This window comes from Chaetodon auriga, chromosome 11 (genome assembly GCF_051107435.1).
Source record: "Chaetodon auriga isolate fChaAug3 chromosome 11, fChaAug3.hap1, whole genome shotgun sequence".
Lineage (NCBI taxonomy): Eukaryota > Metazoa > Chordata > Actinopteri > Chaetodontiformes > Chaetodontidae > Chaetodon > Chaetodon auriga.
The window spans coordinates 10766749-10787731 of NC_135084.1; the positions used below are offsets into that span (position 1 = coordinate 10766749).

A 20983-nucleotide genomic window follows, 5' to 3' on the forward strand; every position below is an offset into this window, starting at 1 on the left:
CTGCTTCAGCTTCACAGTGACTTTGCTTCCCCTGCGTGGATTTGTGGTTTATAGACAGTCAGAGTCCACATCTGGAGTACCTCCTGTTCCAAAAAGCAGGGTGCCTGAATGACAGCACATCGTAGTATGCCTGTTCACACTTGCACTGCAAGCACAGGAATCTGTGTCTGAAAAAGTGTGTTTGTGTGTGTGTGTGTGTGTGTGTGTGTGTGTGAAATAGCTGACACTCTGTCTTTATGACAGAGGTACCTACAGAAAGCTCTCTGAGGGTTGTTTTTAGGTTTATCATCATAACTGTGGTAAGGCCTGCCGACGGAGCTAATGGCAGCCAGCAGCGACCTTTCAAGGCAGTCAAAGGGAAATTCAACCCCGAACCTCACACAACAGGAAATGGCTGCTGCATAACTCTCTGTCAGTTGAAAACTTCATGCTGCTGCAAACACGTTGCAGGTTCGGCCCACAAGCAGCAAATCAAAACCCATGAAAACTCTGACATCTACTGGTAATAGAAAGGCACTGAACTGGCCATCTGCTTTTGGATTATGTAATGTGATGTCTAAATCACTCTGTGGACAGTGAGGCCATCTGCCACCAACAACCTGAGCTGGTATATAAGAAGAGTTACTTTCAAGGCCTGCTATTGGCTAATCAGACCTTAAGAGGGGCATTTTGCGTCTTTGTTTTACACTTAGGAGTCACTTGAGTCTGCACATCACACTTTAACTTTGCCAAAGCTGTTTTTAGCTTCTTTATACAAAGTTTTTAGGTCCTTTTTTCTATGAATTGTTTTGACTCTTAAGTCATTTTCTTAAGGTATGGAACTTTGCTTCACTGTACTCTAAACATGTACGGAGAAAAAAAAACGCTTTTGTTCTGACCTTGGCTCAAGTTTCAAGGTTATTGCACTATTATTGGGTGTGGTCAGTCATATTTTCTCCGTTGATTATTACAATTGTGCCACTCAAAATAATTACCCCAAAAGTAATTAGCTAGTTTCCATTAATAGACGTTGTTTGGCCAAGGTTTACAATAATTTGCTAAAGCATGCTAGAAAAAAGTATCATCAGAGGTATGTTGATGTTGCAATTCAATGTGAAGTGAACTTTTTCATTGCAGAGGCTTTTTGTATGTGCTTGCACAGAACTTGATACCAAAGAAAAGGGAGGAGATGCCACACAGAATGGTTCAACATTTTAGAAAATATGCTTTTGTTTTCTTGCCATGAATTAGGTGAGATTTATGGTGAATATAGGAAGCTACGCTGCTCAAAAAAATAAAATAAAATAAAATAAAAAAATGAAGGGAACACTTGATCATCACAGTAGAAAACCAAGTCAGTTAAACTTCAGGGATATCAACCTGTCCACTTAGGAAGCACAAGTGATTGTGACTTAATCACACCTGCTTTGGTGCATATGAAAGTGACAACAGGTGCAGCGGAGAGGCAAAAGCAATCCAATCCCCACAAAGGCGATGGTTCTGCATGCGGTGGCCACAGACAGTTGCTCTCTCCGTATCCTTCTGACTGATTCTTCTCTAGTTTTCAGTCAAAGAGTCTGGAGATGCTGTGGTGAACATTATGCTCTCTGTAACATCGTCCAGCATGGTCAGTTTGGCGGTGGGTCAGTGATAGTCTGGGGAGGCATATCCCGAGGGTCGTACAGACCTCCATGTCATGTCATGGTACCCTGACTGCTGTTCGGTACCAGGATGAAATCCTCAGAGTGATTGTCAGACCTTACGCTGGTGCAGTGGGCCTTGGGTTTGTAGGCAGTTCCTGGATGACGAAGGCATTGATGCCATTGACTGGCCATCACGCTTGCCTGACCTAAATGTCGGGAGTGCATACAGACATGCGGGGGCCACACACACTGGGAGTCAAATGAGTTACCATGATGAAATTCATGCAAGTTGGATCAGCCTGTGATTTCCATTTTTTTATTTTCATTTTCAGGGTCATTTTGAATCCCGCCCACAATGGGTTGATGATTTTGGTTTCCATTGACCGTGTTTTAAACATTATACAATGTACATCAGTAAAGATTTTCGACTTGAATAAGATTTAGATTTTAGAGATTCAAGTGTTCCCTTCATTTCTTTGAGCAGTATTTAAGCAGCAGGTTAGCTTAGCATAGCATAAAGAGTGGGAACAGAGGGGAACAGCTAGCCTGATCTGTCCAAATGTGGAAAAATCTGCTCATCAGCACTTGCTAAGCTAAGCAAGCCAGCTGCTGGCTTTGCTTCAGACTTACCATACAGACACGCAGTGGTAAGGATGCTCTCATGTAGCTCTCAGCAAAAACTAACCAAACCAAACCACCAAAAACTACTCCTTGGAGCACTTGACAGAGCAGAGAGGACAGAAAGAAATGATCAACACAAGAACATTCTCAGTGCAGTGGACATACATACTGCACAAAATGGAGATCTCTTTTAATAAACAGATTTGTTTTTGTACAACATTGTAGCTTTATTATGTTTGCGGATAATTAAATTCATAGAAATTAGTTTCCATCAAGATCATTAACAATTGATTAGCTACACAACACACAAACTGACAGCGCATTCAGACATGGTGACTCTTCAACACAAGTCTGGATTCTTCAGCTGGTCACAGTCGGCGCTCCTCTACAGCATCGCCAGATTCAGCCACTGTGGATGGAAACACAAGCGCTGATCACTGTCTGGTCCATGAATCGCTGCTTTAATATTTTGTGGCATTGTGGCATCTCTTACCTCCATAAAACCCAAAGTTATCACACCAGACTCATTCTCATCCAGGGTCTTGAAGGTGTCTGTTGTAAATACAAAAAAATATCGTAACTCTACGTCATTTCTGCATGCATGTTGGTAAAGAAAATGACAGAGAACTCACTGAAGAGTGACTCTAAGCGGATCAGACAGCACACAAAGTTGTCAAAGTCAATGGTGAGGTTTGGTTCAGTGTAGCGGGCCACAACTATCTGATGCAGAGGGTTGTTGAGAGAGAAACCTATGGAAAAGCAGAGATGAGTTATAACAGCACACAACAGAGAAAAACACAAACTAGCCAACAGGCTCCAGCCGCTTGTTCCTCAAATTCTTTACAGGGTAGAAGACACAGAGTGTAGAGAAAAGTGTCATTTGTGAAATGGATTTCTCACCAGCCTCCTCAACAGCCATCCGCATCTCAGAGGAGCTCATACAGCCACTTTGGTCTGCGTCTCTCTCTTTGTACAGATCCTAAAGGAGAGCCCAGCATGTCAATATGCACCATCACCATCCTGCTGCACATGGTATGTTAATGTCAACACAAACAAATAAGGAACACACCAGGAACTTCTCAATCTTTGTCCAAAGGATCTTAAATTCGACCAGTCCCAGCTTGCCGCTTCCATCTTTCTTTGAGGAGTGTGTCAAGGAAAGCAGAAGCACAACTGTAAATTGTGCCAAATTTGTGGGAAATATGTATAAAATAAAACATCAGTGAAAGGCTGGACATGCTCATATCCAAAATATTGTCAGACAGTAAGGAGTAACATGGTATTTCCAGCCTTAAAGGAATAGTTTGACATCTTAGAAAAGGTGCTTATTCACTTTTTTATTTCACAGTTTAGATAAAAAAAAAACTGATACCCCTTTCATGCCTGTATGCTAAATCTATGGCCACAGTCAGCAGGCACTCAGCCCAGCTCAGCATAAGGGCTGAAAACAGCAAGCCTTGATCTGTCCAAGCAACAAAATCCACCTACCAACACTTCTAAAGCTCACTAATTACTTACTAATCTTATTTGTTCAATCCAGACAAAGCCCTGAGTGTTAAAAACGACAAATTGTGGGTTTATGGGATATTATTTGTCTGAATATTTCTGAGGCCAAGTAGTCTGGCACATGAGCCGCTGTAAAACCACAATTTGTCATTTTCACACTTTGGTTTTTGTAAGGATTAAACAAACAAGATACAACATGTTAATTATTGCCGGGCGAGCTTTCTCCACTTACTTTCAGACTTAGTGTTAAGCTTGACTAAACAGCTGCTCTCTTCGAGCATGAAAGCGGATAAAAAGAATTTCCCATAATGTCACTCTATTCCTTTAAAGCGATTTCAAGGAAAATACAAAAGGAAGAAGGATACATCCAGCAGATTGACCATGTTGCGGCAAGTCAACAGGCTAAACCCAGTGGTTTTGATGTCATCTCCTGAAAATGGATAAAACACAGGCACACATTGTTGTGAGTGTCACGTGCACATGCATGAACTCGCCTGGAAGAATAAATAATTTCTCTTACTCTTCCCCACCACTCGGTTGAGGATTCTCTGCAGCTCAAATGCAGAAATCTCCACATCCTAAAAAGCATATAACACAGTACATCATAAGAACCATGATTTTAGGTAATGATGATAATGCAGCAAATCCGAAGTGTACATACATGTCCAGCAAGCTGTCCAAACAGTTTCTTGAATCTGTCACTGATGTCATCTTCATCAATATCAATCTAGAGATGACAAAGTAATCATTTTTTCCTTTGTTAAAATATGATTAGAATATTAAGCTGTATAAATAAAGAGATATGATTTTACCTGCTCAACATGGCAGTCTACAGGATCATCGATCTCTCTAAAAGTGGCAAGAGGTCAAAGTTACACGATCGTTGTGAAGGCTATGATTATTCGTACTGTTTGTCATTATGAAATTGCACTTGTAATTGTGAAAAGAACATACTGGAAGTCAGCCTGTTTCTCGGAGAACACCCGCACATAAAAGTCTGCGTTCTTGTTGGGTTCAAAGGTGGAGGGGACGATGAGGTATTCTCCAGGGGGAAGACAGAAGTGGTTGCACACCTCTCTCAGGTTGATGAAGGTCTCGGAGCGCGCCGCTGAACGGTTGCGCAGGAAGAAGTTTTTCTTCAGGTGCACTTGCCTTTCGCCAGAGTACTGGAAAATGACACACATGCAGTGCAGTCACGAGGGCGTCCTCTACCTTCCCTCTGACCGCTCACTTTTTTAGATTGTGTAAATACCTGCATGATCCAATTTTCTCACTGATGCAACAAAAATCTGTGTTCCCAGCAATACATACCTCCTCAGGCAGCTAGAAAAAGAAGAGAACCAGTCAAATGTCAGAGTAGGTGCAAATGCTGCAAATGCAATCTTTACTGACATGAGTATTATCACTGACACTGTCATCTTAAAAGCAGCTCCTCACCTCATAGATGGCAAAGCCAATGGTCTCCATGTCCTGCCCCATTTTCCTCATGCGGCGCCTGTTCTTCTGCATCAAGCCCACAATGAAGGTGCAGCCCTCCTCGCCATCGTCAGGGTCATCATCCACCTCGTCCAGTTTTATGATAAACTGGGGATTCATCCAGAAGGAATCTAGGAAGGGAAGCAAGGGTTAGCGGGGAGCTGATCACCAGCACTGTACAGCAACCAAGATGCACTGTATGTTCACCTATGACACGCATGCACCAGTGCTGGATTCAAATCTGGAGGGAACATTTAGAAACTGGTCGTACTTGGAAAGTTTCTGCAGCCGCCAGCTGACACTCCCCTTCTCCACGTGTCTTCAAACTCTGTCTCCGCCCATTTCTTGTACTCATCACCTGTGAGGGCATCAGGAGTGAGGTTGCAGATCTCAAGGCGAGAATATTGGCGCAGAAAGTCAGAAAATGACATCCTGTGGGTGAAAAAAGTATGAGGGAAATAAAAAGAAAATAGAACCAACCACATCATTTTCCTTTCACTGGAGTATTCATTAAATAAGAGCAGGAACCCCGAAGCAGAAGAACAGTAGTTTCAATGAGGTTTACCAGAACTCCCCGTCCTCAGAACGGTTGGTCAGCCTTGCCCGATCATCATCACTCACATATCTCCACTCGGAAGAACTAGAAAAAAAGCACCAATACATTCCGAGTCAGAAATAGACAACATGATAGGGTTTAAACATGGGAGACATAAACTGCAGGCCTGCACCTAACCCACAGACACTGCACCTACACCTTGAACAGTGTCAAATAAGCTTTAAACCCAGAGTGTTTTTATTACAGGATTTACCAGCCATTCCACTGGGTGTGGTGTGTCTCTGTGTGTTACATCCATGACATAAACACATACACTGTCCAAACAAAGGATGTTTCATTTAGGTTGGGTCCTCTCATGAACAACAGAAAACAGTTGGAAGCTGCTCAGTTCAAATGTAATTTGAAAACATAACGTTGGTTGATTAGTCAGCAGCGTCAGTTGTCACTTGGTTAAAGCCTGAGACAAAAAGAATACTTGCTTGTTCCATCTCTTTTCTCTGTTCACACAAACACAAAAAAGCTGAGGCTGATGGGAACGTCGTTAGTTTAGATGCACTGGATGAACAGCTAAAAGATCACTAAAATGAGTACAATTCATCCTGCAGCACACAGGAAGTATGGGAGCACCAAAGTCATCAGGTTTCATCCTCTGAGGAATGTGAATTTCTATACTAGTTATCATGGTAATCCAACCAGTTGCTTAAATATCCAGGTCTGAACCAAAGATGTGGATTCACTCACTAACCTGCATAAGCATCCCTAGTGCCACATGCTGCTAACATGGCTAAAAAACTCGAGTATTGCTCTGGAATAGCTGCCAGTGATAACTGCTAGAGCTAATATGAGCATATTCATTGCATTTCCTACCATTAAATCACACACAATACTCACTTGTCACTCCAGGCTCCATTCCACTCCACCTGACCCCATGGGTTTCTAATCCTGATCAGCTGCACCATGTCTCCTCTGAACTCCACCTGACACAGAATACTCGTGTTAATTACTCTCAACCAGAAAAAAGACACAAAAATAACAACATCAATATAAGCAAAGGGCTAAAACCAGCAAATAAATCATACCTCACCAAACAGTGAGCATCAGTGAGTAACAGTGAGTAACAGTATTAGAGCCTACAACATGGTGGCTACAGCAGCTTCACTTTTACCTGGATGATCTGTGCAGTGTATATACAGACGAATACATTTCCTCACCTGGTCCGCTCCTGTCACTGAGTAAGCATGGCCCTTCACCAGCTTGCGATATGTGACAGCTTCTGAGTCGGCTGAGCTGGTAATCTGGAACGGAGAGGATAAGCTTGTGAGGTAAAAACTACCAGATACCACAAGGATACCAACCTCACCACATGTGAAACAAGGAGCTCAAACAAACATCAATGGAGCATCCCAGAAGGGAGCCTCTGTCCAAGGCCTTCCGAATGATTTTGAAGAGGTGGGGATCTGGGTTGCTCAGTTCATGCCGCTCAGCAATGCCTCCGGTGAAGTCCTCAAAACCCTCAGTGGTGCTGCCTCCAGAAAGGGCCTCATAGCATCCATTTACCCTAAAGAGAAAATGAGTTAATGGACGACTAGACCAGACAAAGACATACCAAAATGAACAAAAAGCTATCCAGATGTTCCATGCTTCCATACTTGGCATAGGCCTTCTCCAGCAGTGCGCTCCAAAACTCTGAACCCTCTGCTGAGTGAACAAACAGCAGCTCTCCATTTCTGGTGGGCAAGCGGTCATCGACCACCACATCCACCCACTCACCAAACTGCCAGAACTGAGAGCCAGACACAATTAGTAAAAACAAACCTGTTTGAGCCACTTTGCCTTGAAGACAATGAGTCTGTGGTGTGTGCCCATGCACCGTACCTCGAAGTGAAAGATGCCAGCGTAGTTCTCCTCAAAGCTCTGGTCATGGGGGACAACACGAGTCAGAACCTGTTTGTTGAGGGTCAAGGAGGCGATAGCTGCCAGAAGCCAGCAGTCACCTGAACACAAGTGTTAGAATGAACGGAAGTCTCATTTTGGGATTAGGACTCATTTCCAAAACATACTTGGCATGCAATTTGTTTGCAATCACACCTCAGTTGTGCAAAGCCATGGTTATTGTGTCATCTCTCATTGCTCAGAGCTGCAATCGACTCTGTCTCAACCACATTTGTGTGCATTCTACCAGAGGGTGTAGACAGAGAGGACTGAAGGTGTTGCTGCAAGATGTTTTGTATACAGTGACAGCTGACATCAGTACACAGGCATTGGAGAAGTTTTGAGGTTTGGGATTTTTTTTTCCAGTGGTATGAAATTACGAAACAACTAGCACAATCCTGAGATGAAAACTACACAAGATGACACTGAAGTGACACGAGTCAACATGTGCAGAGCTACACCGGTGTGATATCCATATCTGCTAACTGTGACGCTCTAAGATTAGCATGCAAAATCATTCATTCAAATTGCTGAGGATGGAAATATATGTGCTCTTTGTAAAATACTGTAAATATGCAATCGTGCCATCAAAATGCATTTGAATGTGATTCAGTAGGAAAATAGCAAAAGGTACGTTGTTAATGTTGGTCAGTTTATAAAAGTTGATAAACAGACATTGTTGGAAGAGAGAGTGTGTGTGTGTGTGTGTGTGTGTGTGTGTGTGTGTGTGTGTGTGTGTGTGTGTGTGTGTGTGTCTCACCAAGTGCCCCTTGACAAATATCAGTCCTGGTAGCTTTTTCAACAATGAATTGTGGATTTGAACACAATTCCTGAGAAGAAAAAAAAGTCAGAGTTGAGTCTAATTGTAATGCTTCCTCACATCAACACTTGCTGTTTATCCTCTTCTACTGTATCCATCCTCATTTGGACAGTTATGTTTTGCTGATACTGTAAAAAAAAAAAAAGTAGATCTTTGAGTCTTGACACACTGCAAGACAACAATGTCCTCATTCACACCCAGTGCAAATGCATTCAGTCACAGCTGTACTGTTTTATAATAAGACACACCTTATTTGTGGATAGGATCAATATAAAACTTGAATGGAATGTGAATAAGCAGGAACAAAAGTGCAGCAATTATCCATTCATTATAAAGTGTGAAGCTGAGTCACTTCTCATCTGGAAAAGAGTATATGACAGAGATATTACGCATAGTATCTCTACAGACCTTTATTCAAAGTAAGATATGGTCAGATAAACATTGTGCTGTCATTGATGGAAACAGTCTGTCTTTCATTTCCAGCTTTTAAAAAATAGTTCAATCTTCTGAGTTGATATAGCCCAGGAGTTGCATTTTTCAAGTATGCAAAGTAACTGCAGCCACATGTTACATACTGTCAGCACTTGTTACCAGCTACATGTTACACTTACCATAGGTCTTTTCCAGCTGATGCCCCGGACTTTGTGGGAATTTGGTCCAAGTTCATTGAAGCCTAAGGATGAGGGAAGAGGCTCGAAGCAATCATCCTCAAACAGCTGTCCTCTCTCCAGACAGCTTGCCCTCAGCGATTCAAAGTCCTGGTTGAGGTATTTCACCGCATGAGAGTGGGATCCAATCCCATGAGATTTCTCTCGGTTGTGCTGAAGTTTAGCTGCAATGCCGGACATTTTTAAAAGACTGCAAGACTCTGTGTCTGTCTGCGACTGTCTGCTTGTGGGTGTGTGCGGTTGGACAGGCTCTGTGTTGTTGTGTTGTGTTGCAGCTCAACTGTCTCCACACCCCTTATTGTTCATACCAGACAGGACAGCAAACTTGCTCTGGCCACCTGCTTGATCCAGCCTACTCTACATCTGGCTTTGATTGATGGCCCAGGTTCGGCCCAGATGTGGTCCACATGGATGTTTGGTGCTGGTCCACAAAAGATTTGATCAGTGGAAAAAAACCTCAGTATATTTCCACTTTATATGACCCCACTAAACACCACAGCCACTGCAATTAAACAGTGAAGACAAACAGAGGCACAGTTCATTTGTCTGAGCTGTGCAATATTACATAAATACATACATATATATATATATATATATATATATATATATATATAGAGAGAGAGAGAGAGAGAGAGAGAGAGAGAGAGAGAGAGAGAGACAGTCCAGAGGTCATGGCTTCTTAGTTTCTTTATTTTCTATGATTTGACAGCTGAAAGAGCAGAAACACCAACTTATAAACCGAATTTGTCCCTACAGCACACAAAAATTACACATGAATGATACAAACATTTCAAAACTTTTGGAAAAACTAAAGAAATTCCATGTATATATTTAGCAAATATCATTATTAAATATCATAATACATCTCAAGAATGTGGAACATATGGAGAGTGTATGTAACTGGGTTTAATTATTGAGTTTTTGTGTTCTATTATCTTCTGGACATACAGACAAGCAATATATATTGTCTGTAAAGAAAAGATCCACAACAAAAAAGCATAGCATATACAATAATGAGGACAAAATGTAGACTGTAAAACATGTGTGAAGAGGATGGATCCAGGATGACAAGTGAGCTGCCTCAGGTTTTGCTCACCGAGCAGGATCTGAGCCACACCCATCCTCTCCACCACAGTGACATGGTAAGAGGACAGGTCACTCACCCGCAGAACAAACAAATACAAAGAGGGAGAGGGATATGATAACATGCAAACTAGGGAGAGAAGAGGAGGGGCTGAGTCTCCTGGCTGGAAGAAGATCCACAGCAGTGACTGGATGAGGCACCGACAGCCGCCATGTCTCCAGAGTTAGTAGATTGCCAGGCACAGCCACTGTAAGAGGACACAGAATGATCAAACAAGCTATCTAAAGTACAAGTGCCAACAAACCAGCAGGTTTTGTCAGTCTCCCACATACCTGTTGCATATCCAGCTCCATCTTCCCAGAGTCAGCACTTTCCAGACTCTTAAACATTTCTGGTTGAGAGGCAGAAAAAATAAGGTAGGAATAATATAAACATGCCACAGCTCTAAGATCATACAGATCAATATGAGATATATGGAAGCGATAGTGTTGTGTCTGCTGACTTACTGAAAAGCATTTCCAGTTTAATGAGACAACCAACAAAACTGTCAAAGTCTATGGCATACTGAGCATCAGCATAACGACTGACAATGGCCTGCAGCACAGCACTGTTGATGCTGAAACCTGGGGAGGGAAAATATCCATTGCTTATTATTTCCTGTCAGCTTGTAGCATCAGTTTCAAACATGCAGATTATTTTTCTGTTCCTGGGCTTTTGAAAGGTGCCTGATGTTAGCCGGGTGATAATGGAAGAATTATGTTACGCAGCCTCGCCCTCGCTTGCTTTGTTCCCGTGGCAAGCATACATGAATGAAATTTATTAGCAGGGAGGAGGGAGTCCTTGAACTGGCTCATCCAGTCTCCCAGTAACTGTAGTCACATGTCACACACAACAACAAGCAGTTGTTTGGTCAGACACAATCCCAAAACACAAGCAACAGGTACTATGTTTAAAAAGCATGTCCGCCATAGTGGAACACTCTGTTCAATGATAACTGAAGTCTGCAGGCATTATTTTTAAATATCTCATTTTTATTCAATTACAAAAGCAAACATTATCACTGAATGAAGCATGTCAGAAGCTGTATAGTAATAATAAAATGGAAATAATGTCTTTTAGAATACATAAATGACCATGGCTATAATTTTGAATTATTTGTTTCAATATTAAAGTGTTTAATGGGGATATTTGGTCTATTTCAATGTGTGAGATTCCTCATGTGATAAAGTTTGTTACCTGCTCCAGTGACGGCGCCTCTCATCTCGTGGGAGCTCATGGTGCCAGAGTTGTCTGAGTCATGACTCTTGAAGATCTCCTATATTGAACAGGTGCCCATGTGTTGTGTCAACAGATACAGCCAGGGGTTCCAACATGAGCAACACTCATTTCAAAGCACATACACACAGCTTACCAGGTATTTCTGGATTTTGGTCCAAAGCAAGTGGAATTCCATCAGTCCCAGCTTGGCACTTTCATCTTTCTGGACAATGTTAAGGTTTATAAAAAGCTTATTGATTTAACTGATCATTCACATATCTAATCCCACCCAAAGCCAACTGTGGGAGGACAATTTTTCATCCCTGAAAGAGGATACATCCAGCAGACTGACAATGAGGCGACCTGTCTCAATGCTGAAGCCATCTGTCTTGATATCAGACCCTGCAAGAAAGTGTCAAAACACAGCTGGCTCCATCTCTTCAGTCAGTGGAAATTAAACTGCTGTACGTCAATATATGTAGGATCTCCATGTACTCACGGTGAGAGACGACATTGTTCAAAATTTTAACCAGTTCAAAGACCGATACCTCCATGTCCTGTTTGAAAAATTGCACATTATAGGTTTTAATATGTAATCCGGGTCTACAGCGGTTTATGCATTCAATTCACTGTCAGTTCTCATTCTGCTCTACCTACATTGCCAGCAATCTGCTTGAAGAGTTCCTTGAAATGAGGATCCACGACACTCTCAGATACCTCCTCCTGTAAGGGAAAGACACAGATCAGTCTATGTCACCATCATCAATAAAAGCACTGGCTCTTCAGCTCTGAGGTTTTTCGAAATATTGGTGTATATAAAGCATTGAGCAATTTAATGTGGCATATTTCCTTCAATCTCAGCTCTAGGAAAAGAATGTCTTTTAAAAAGTGTATATTTCACATTAATGCATGCAAGAGCAGTTTATCAATCTGTAGATTATCTCACCTCCTCTATTTCAGCATCAATCTCCTCCTCCAGTGGGCTAAAGAAAGATAAATGCAGAGCTTGAGCACACTATGTTGGTGTGCAAGAAAATAACATTGATGGTAAGTTTTAACGGTGACTATTCTGAGACAAATGAAGAAGCTGATGTCTGAGCTTTGTCCACTAGATGGCTGTATAAGCTAAAGGTCTGAGGTCTACATTACCCCAGAGACAGACCGATTGCTTGTATGTTACTGTAACACAGATACCTGGTTGCAGCCTGTTTCTCTGAGAACACCCTGAGAATGAAGCGGCCATTCTTGTGAGGCTCGAAGGTCGAGGGAATTATGGCATATTCTCCTGGAGGAAGTTTGAAGCGGTTGCACACTTCTCGCCTGTTGATGAAGGTGCTGCTCATGGCCACTGCTGTCTGCAGCAGCAGGACATCTGGACCCAGGTGAACATTGCTGCGGCCTTTGTACTGAAGATTAACAGGAGATTACTGGAATGCTACCCAACAACTGACAATGCAATCAAGCAATACTCATGGTACTTATGATGCCTATTTGCTTTTAAAAATGTCCTTTTGTGGAAAGGCATCATTACTGGCATGTAAGAGTACAAATACAGACCTTATCTGGGACCTGTAAAAAGGAAACAGACAAAGTACTTTAAAAAATTTGTCAGTAATTTGAGTATTGGTTTCAGATGAAACATCGAATAATTCAGAGACACCTCATAAATAGCAAAGCCAATGGTCTCAAGGCTGCGGTCAAGCCTCTTCTGCCGCCGTCGATCCTTTTGCATCAGTCCCACCACAATGGTGCACCCATCCTGCCCATCTAGAGGATCATCATCCACATCCTCCAGACGCACCATAAACTGAGGGTTGGATGAGAATGTGGCTGGAACGCAGAGAAGTGTCATCCTTTATATGAGGTAGTGTAACAGAACTTCTTGCTCAGACAGGCGTATGGTTTGTCTTACATGCGTGGTTTCGGCAGCCACCAGCAGTGGAGCCAACCCTCCACATCCCTTCAAACTGGTAGTGGTTCCAGTGGCCCACTTCATCGCTCATGATCGTGTCTGGGGTCAAGTTACAGATCTCCAGCATAGAGAAATGCTTGATGAAGTCTGAATAGGACATCCTGAGCAGAGGAACATTTCTCAACAAAGAACATTTCTCAAGCAGGTCTGAGCCTTGATAGTTGCTTTGGTGGTGTCAGGGCTCAATTCATATTACAGCATCAACGAAATATCTATAGTATTACAGTTTTTTTATACAAGTAATAAAGTTAAAGACAATGTATTTACCAGAACTCTCCATCTTCAGCCACATGGTTCAGCTTTGATTTCTCCTCTTTACTGATGAGGTTCCATTCATTGGATCTAATTGTGATTATTAAAAAATCATGCTTTTAGAAAAATCCTGGAAATAACCGAAGGTAGCTGATGGTTAATGGATCTAGAATGTAATTATTCACCCATCACTCCATGGCCCATTCCATTCCACCTCACCCCATGGGTTCCTCATACGGAGCAGCTGAACCAGGCTGCCTTGAGAATGAAGCTGGGCGAGAGAGCAACAATGTAATTTGCATGCAGTAAAAAACAAACAAAAAAAAAAAAAACAGGACAAAAATTCCCAGCTTACTATTGATGGTCTAGATAAAGTCTATACCTCTTCTGCACCAGTAACTGAGTATGTATGCCCTTTAACAAGTTTGAGATCTGTCACTGCCTCTGTCTCATTAGCATTGGTGACCTGAAAACATCAAGAACAAACATTGTCAAACTGATCACATCAGCACTGTACCACCGTTGGTTTGTTTGCATGCAAATCAGAACGACAAGAAGACTCACGTCAATAGAGCAGCCCAGCAGTGAACCCAGCTTCAGGGCCCTCTGCATGATTTGGAAGAGGTTTGGTGGAGCCTTGTCTAAATGGTATTCTTCTGCGATTCCTCCTGTGAGATCCTCAAAACCCTCAATAGCATTTCCTCCTTCCAGGGCCTCATAGCAGCCTTGCACCCTGTCAGACGCAGAGGGATGCGAATAGACTCACCAACTATATATTTTACATTTTTACTGCATTAATGTTTTGATGGAGCAAAAGATATGAGAGGAACAATCCATACTTGGCATAGGCCTTCTCCAGCAGCGCGCTCCAAAACTCTGAACCCTCTGCTGAATGAACAAACAGCAGCTCTCCATTTCTGGTGGGTAAACGGTCATCCACCACCACATCCACCCACTCACCAAACTGCCAGAACTGAGACAAAAATACTACCATCAATAAACTCATATACCTCTCAGACTGCAAAGTTCCACTGGAAGGTCAGGGTTTGTGGAAAGGCTGTCTGACCTGGAAGTGAAATATCCCAGCATAACCTTCAGTGAAACTCTGTCCAGGGGGCACCACACGAGCCAGGATTCGCTGGTCTAGAGTCAGTGAAGCAATTGCAGCCAGAAGCCAGCAGTCACCTGCACAGTAGAAGCAGATACAGAACATGTTCTGAGATGTATGGTGTTCAAGGTGGTGGAGCAGTGCTGTGAACAGCATGAGCCAATAAACCCCCTCTGTGATAATTCCTTCTAACAATCTTAATGGCAGAATGGGTGGAGGGTTTCGACCAGGGATGTTTGTGGTTCCCCATTATTCATCCACCCATTCGCTCATGCACTCATTTCCCCTCACTGACCCAGAGTTCCTTGGCAAATGTCCGTCCTTGTGGCTCCGTTGTCAATGAATTTTGGGTTCGGGCACAGCTCCTATAAAGAGCAACGAACAGTCACACATTTTGAGAAACATTTCCATGCATCGTCTAGTATCACACTACGGAGATGGTAGGAAGAAATACCATCCAATGATTTTGATTTGAGGTCTTTCTTAAAAAACGCCAAAGTGAAATACACCCATGAAAAGAATTCAGACGTACAGCAGTATTGTTATGATCCATGATTATGATGAGCTGCTTTCTTCAGCCAAAAACCTGTCCAAGATCATGTCAGGTCAAGCCCAGATGAGGCAGAATAAATCCTCACAGATTACTGAGTAATATTCAGAGCTTATTGAATCACTTTGAATAGTCCTGTGGTGAATGGAATATTTTGCACTTTTTTCCCTGATAGAACAGTATTTGGGGCTTAAGTTCAAGCATCTGATCCAGATGCAGATGGATCAGAAGGTAGTTACATCTTCTTTAATTTTCAAATATATTGTCTTCATTTCTGCTTTCCTTTGGGTTGAAAAGATCAAATAGTCAAGTAAAAAATAAACCCCCAATTAGCAAGTCACCAACCACAGCGTAACATTACAGCACGAACAGTGTCAAATTGTTGTTCTCATTGCTGTGTGTTTCTTCTCAGTGGCTACTTACCGTTGGCCTCTTCCAAACGATGTCCTTGGTATTGGGTGAGTATGGTCCCAGCTCATTGTAGCCCAGTGATTTGCGCTCAGCTGGAAAGCAGTTGTCCTCAAACAGACGTCCTCTCTTCAGACACTGTTGGCGCAGACTTTCATAATCCTGCTTCGAGAACTTCACTGCATGCTGGTTGGTGCCGATGCCTCGTTCCCTCTCCAGCTGATGGGCCAGTCGATCTGCCGTGGATGTCATCCTCTCCTGTTAAGTGTGTGTATACTCCCTGGGTGGTGATTTCCCTGTTTCTGAGCTGATCTCCCAACAGCTGAGCAAAATCCAGAAGTGTCTTTGTCCCAGTCTACTTTATAGTTGCCACAGGTCAAAGGGAGGACAGGGTGGGGCCCTCCAGTGGACAGGTGAGGTGAACAAAGTAGACAGCAGCAACCCTGAGCAAATCTGCAATGGGATGTCTGTGACCACAGCCAAAATGCAAACAGGGACACACCTAGAGGCAGCACCACTCTCATCGCATCGTCTTGATTCTGCATGTGTATGTGGTTGGGGTGGGCAGTGTATTGCATCTATTGTCTTGAAGTGTTTTTCTCCAAGAGTGGCTGGAAGGGATTCATGTAGTACATATAGTTGAGGGTTGTGAAAGGCAAACTTAAATGCATGAAATGAAGCACGTGTTAAATTGAGCAAGAATAACAATGGGTTATGAATGACATTGCAACACTGAGCCTGTGTTTTTTTTGTTCGTGCCCAGTCAGCCAAAGTGTGATCTTATATCCTTTTTCTGTGTTTGCATCCTCTGTGCTAGGTATAGTAACACTAATCCTTTGTCAAGCAGTTTTCAATGTTGGTGATTAGCTGGCTTAGTCAGGAGCTCCACTGGTGTTTCAGCAGTTGAACACAACATTGTTTGTTTTTATTAAAAAAATGAGTCATATATATTAGTAAGCCTCAGAAGAACCTCGTACATAGTAAATAAGGACATACTGAAATGGCGGTGAATGGTAGTGAATCCACCCTTGTTTAAGTTTTATCAGGAAAGACAATTACTACAACTGTCACTTACAGAGGACTTAGTGCCAGCTAATGATCTTCTGATCCAGAGTGCAGACAATAGCAAACAAACAGTCCATGAGAAGAAAAAGTCTCCTCTATCTTTTACAATTCTATATGGACACCGCAACATAACCAAAAGCATTTCGCAGAACAACCCTTTGACTATTCTTGATTTGAGGGCTGAATTAGATGCCTCTGTAACACACAAGTACCATATTTTCAAATTCCAACCTCCACACCTGAAGTTATCCACTGCCTCCAAAACCAGCTGTCATTACTACAGTGAGAAGCTGGAGGAAGGGTGGGTCACAGACCACTGAATACTGTATGTACACAGTCTTGTCCGTGAACAAATGAGTGTCAATAACAACCTTAGCCATCTGCTTTTCAGCTTTAGACACAATACTTGTGGTTATTCACAGGGAGCATATTTCCTGTATGTGCACTGCGATCATTGAGCTCTCTGTGTGGTACGTTAAGTTAGTTAAACTGGTGCAGTACTAACCATGTGAGTGATGATGTGCATGAGGCACACAAGAAGGACACAGTCCTTCATTTATATATGTACAAACCCAAGTTGCTGTCTTGTTCTAAAATGGCCAAGCAGAAAAAAACCCTTGTTGAACTTCTTGGTTATTGATCTTTGGAGGCAGTTTGCTGACATACTGCTCAACTGCTTGTGGTTAGTGATTGATCAGCATTAAAACATCAGTGACACTCTAATGAAAGCATATATTGAGGGGTCATATAAGCACTTGCAGACATTCGTAATAGTTCTGTCACAATTTATGTCTCTTCTTATGTTAGTCACTGTGGCTATTGTATTATGCTAGTATTGATAGTGCATTACTACTGGGCTTATGCGGCACGAATGATTAATTATGAATGTACTGTTGTTAATGCCAAACAATCAAATAGACATCACCCATCGTCTCTATGTAAGTAAAAGTTAATGTTGTCTTACATTTTTTGCTGCTTATTCTGAGGAGGTCAGAAAAATCAGCTGCTGCGTGATCAGCAAGTGTGAACATTTAGTGCTACTCTTTTTTTAAATAAAATTCTCTGTCTTCTATATTAAACGCAATTGTTAATAAGGATTTGTGACATCACTTTTGTGATATTTGTTTAGGCTCTTGCATTTGAAATTAAAGGCTGACTGAAGTTAAAGTGCCATCTTTTATTTGCAATTTTAGGGTGCTTCTATCTATTTTTTCATACATGGGATCAGCACAACAGCACAACACTGACATCATTATCACCTTATAAAGTTGATACCGCTAACTTGTTAGCATCACATATTGTATGATTAGCACTGCTGCCTGTTTGCATCAGACAAGCACAGGCAGAGCAACATTAGCATTCAGAGTCCTTTCCTGTCAGCCTGGTGAATGTAGCTTCAACATTCATCCTCCTTTGAACTGTGTTTTGTTCTTTAAGTCCAGTGGGGAATTTCTGTTGTTTTTTAGCAGCTGGCTCTATGTTCACCAGCTCGTTTTTCAGGACTGTGTGCATGCAGTTTGATTGTTGACCAAACAATACACCAACTGTCACCAGATTGTGATTCAATTATTGCTGACCTGCTAAATCCTAACTGGGGCACAGAGGAATAAGATATTACTGATTTTTCCAACTGATCTCCGCCCACTTCAAACCAGTAAGAAGAGCACAGAGAAAAACAGAAATACAGAAATCACGTGTGTGAAATTACCAGAACTGGTCGAACTGTTGAATCCCATTCCTAGAAGGTAAAAGGTTTTCATGGCCTTTAAACAATGTTGTCTTATTTGATATTTCGGTTGCAGATTTTTTGTTTTGCCCCATTATTACCTCATCATGACTTCAGGGCACACTCTGCTCAGGACTGGAACATCTGTAGGTCTTTGTCTGTCCTCAGCTTTCAGCCTGGCCCATGTGGTTGCTGGTGACTTTTAACCTTTGCAGCTATTTACTGCACATTATCTCTGAAGTGACACACAATTGTTTGTTTGCAGGTCCTATCAAGAGGCCTGACATAGATGAGAGTTCAGTTTGTCCCAGGTGGCAATCATGTTTGAGCTTATGATTAACTTCCATTATGATTCACAGTGATCATATGTTACATTGACCTGTCAGCAGTGTAGTTTCTATTTCAATGCTTTTAATTTGTTTTCTAATACTGTATAACTATACTATAATATTTACATCACATTAATAGAATGAGTTCAGCCACTTCTGTCACAATCTGCTCCTCTGTCCCTCTCTCCAGCCACATTCCCACTTCTCCAAACCTGAGTTATTATCTACCCATCTAGCCCTCGGAATTTACTTTTATATCAGATCCTGCCACTCCCATCTGTCCTCCAATTACCTCATTCCCCTCGTCTTAGTTTCCCTGCCTGCACCTCATTTCCTAATCAGTTCAGTGGCACATACACCAGCTCATTTTGCTCGTCAGTTGTCAGATCATTGGAGTTTCTCTGTTGCCTAGTTGTTTTGCTGCATGCATGCATGCTTGCCTGCCTGCATCTGCATCTGCACCCAGGAGTTTAAGAGTAGAGAGAAAGGGGGATTGAGTATACAGGGTCCTGATATGAGGAGGACCCACAAAAACACTAGAATGAATAGCCATGGATGTGGGGAGGGGCCCATAGAGAATGCTCATGTAAAGAGTCCAAGATGTGGCTTGCACCAGCCTTCCTGTCAACCTACCTGTGTCTGCTTGTAGCTTACAAGTAAACATGGGTGGTTGACACAACTTGTGTCTTCAATTGGTCATTAACTCATTGAACTGTCCCAATCTGACTCGACTGTCTGTCTGACGAATTCTTTGGATTGAAGTGGACTTTTCTGACTGAATCTTTCTTCCTTTAACCAACTCATGTTTAGCATCCCATATACATCTATATGATGTACGTATGTACTCAATATACATGCAATACCACCATGACATGACATAAAATGTAAAGCTTCAATAGCATCTTGCAAATGACATTTAGCTAATTTATTCATCCATGTATTTATTGTCAATCCCACATATAGCTTTAGGGCTTATTTTGAATTTATTAGCTTTTGTGATTAACAGTTTATAATTGCATTACTGTGTGCATATGTGTTTAATTGATTTGAATGACACGACTGTGATGAATGCACAATAGAATGTGCAGCATTGTCTCATAGTATGATCTTTGTTATTTTATTTTTCCTTTGTTTGCTCTGGTTTGCCTTAATAAAGTTATGACAGATTTGTTGTGAACAGCATGAGTTTTGTGGCCTCCGCCGTCTGCAGCGCCTCTAGCGGCAGTGCTGGGTACTGGCTGTAAGCAGTGGCCCCTCCTCCTGTAGGCTGGTCTTTCTTGCAGTGTGGAGAGAGCAGGCAAGTAAAACCAGTGCCCCCTACAAACTGATTTACTCGATTATCAGTATCCGACTCATTTTCTACGAGCTGGAAGTTGCCTTTGAAGCGGCGGTGAGTGCAATCGCCTCGTTTATTTCATTTAACTGAATGTGCTCATTTAATGCTGAGGGTAACGGCTTTTACGGGGTTTATTCTAGGGCAGGCCACCGTGCGGTTTGTTTGATTTAATATACTGCATGCTGTTGCACTAATAATAGTCAACACCGTTACAGCTGTCACATTCACACCCCCATTTAATTCAGATATGAGATCCGGTGTGGATGTTCTCAAAGGTCTGTTGTTGTTAGACATTTTTGAAGCAGACTGCAGGCCATAAAAGACAGGCCTGTCTGTACTCCTGAACAGGTGCTGTAAACAGTCTCAGTCTGTATTTACATGCCAGGCATACTGTAGCTTTGCCATAGTAACAGGCTTAAGAATTCACAAAGCAGCCCGCAGAGGTGCAGCATTGTGCTGTCTGTTGAGAGTCGAGGGGACCCCAGAGACAGACAGGCTGCTGGTTGTTTTAAGGTATTGTTGAGGTTGAAGTCCTATGGATGACATCATCATCATGGGAATGTCCCGATCAGCATTTCTCTGGCCATTGAGGGGAAAATAGAGACATCCTTTTGATCAATAGCCAGCAGTAGCCTCTCTTTAGGTGTTTGACAAAGCAGAGGGACATTCCTGCAGACCCCACAGGCAGATGGGGC

At 42.3% G+C, this 20983-nt stretch overlaps 2 protein-coding genes across 2 annotated transcripts; both read right to left on the reverse strand.

Moving 5' to 3' along the window:
- Window positions 1-2585: 2585 nt before the first annotated feature.
- Window positions 2586-9383, reverse strand: LOC143327954 (calpain-2 catalytic subunit-like). Its single transcript, XM_076742661.1, has 21 exons — window positions 9145-9383; window positions 8474-8543; window positions 7657-7775; window positions 7431-7564; window positions 7171-7339; window positions 6993-7076; window positions 6673-6758; window positions 5791-5865; window positions 5497-5657; window positions 5187-5356; window positions 5061-5072; window positions 4704-4915; window positions 4562-4598; window positions 4411-4476; window positions 4270-4327; window positions 4115-4179; window positions 3313-3381; window positions 3144-3222; window positions 2876-2992; window positions 2737-2795; window positions 2586-2652 (listed from the first exon to the last, which is right to left on the reverse strand). Exons 1-21 carry the CDS (start codon window positions 9379-9381, stop codon window positions 2629-2631), a joined length of 2103 nt encoding a protein of 700 aa, XP_076598776.1. The 5' UTR covers window positions 9382-9383; the 3' UTR covers window positions 2586-2628.
- Window positions 9384-9870: 487 nt separating this feature from the next.
- Window positions 9871-16084, reverse strand: LOC143327960 (calpain-2 catalytic subunit-like). Its single transcript, XM_076742671.1, has 21 exons — window positions 15848-16084; window positions 15170-15239; window positions 14833-14951; window positions 14606-14739; window positions 14331-14499; window positions 14149-14232; window positions 13952-14037; window positions 13782-13856; window positions 13455-13615; window positions 13203-13372; window positions 13100-13111; window positions 12737-12948; window positions 12489-12525; window positions 12200-12265; window positions 12042-12099; window positions 11880-11944; window positions 11697-11765; window positions 11522-11600; window positions 10792-10908; window positions 10618-10676; window positions 9871-10532 (listed from the first exon to the last, which is right to left on the reverse strand). Exons 1-21 carry the CDS (start codon window positions 16082-16084, stop codon window positions 10509-10511), a joined length of 2103 nt encoding a protein of 700 aa, XP_076598786.1. The 3' UTR covers window positions 9871-10508.
- Between the last annotated feature and the right edge of the window lie 4899 nt (window positions 16085-20983).

Excerpts from the sequence above, each read along its gene's own strand:
- LOC143327954 (XM_076742661.1), bottom strand. The coding sequence starts at position 9,381 with ATGTCCGGCATTGCAGCTAAACTTCAGCACAACCGAGAGAAATCTCAT. Across the intron at positions 7,077-7,170 it reads TTCTGGGATGCTCCATTGAT|ATTACCAGCTCAGCCGACTC; the intron begins GTTTGTTTGAGC and ends TCTCCGTTCCAG. Across the intron at positions 4,599-4,703 it reads GAGAAACAGGCTGACTTCCA|AGAGATCGATGATCCTGTAG; the intron begins GTATGTTCTTTT and ends TGCCACTTTTAG.
- LOC143327960 (XM_076742671.1), bottom strand. The coding sequence starts at position 16,084 with ATGACATCCACGGCAGATCGACTGGCCCATCAGCTGGAGAGGGAACGA. Across the intron at positions 11,766-11,879 it reads TCATTGTCAGTCTGCTGGAT|AAAGATGAAAGTGCCAAGCT; the intron begins GTATCCTCTTTC and ends AACATTGTCCAG. Across the intron at positions 10,533-10,617 it reads TGGAGCTGGATATGCAACAG|TGGCTGTGCCTGGCAATCTA; the intron begins GTATGTGGGAGA and ends GTCCTCTTACAG.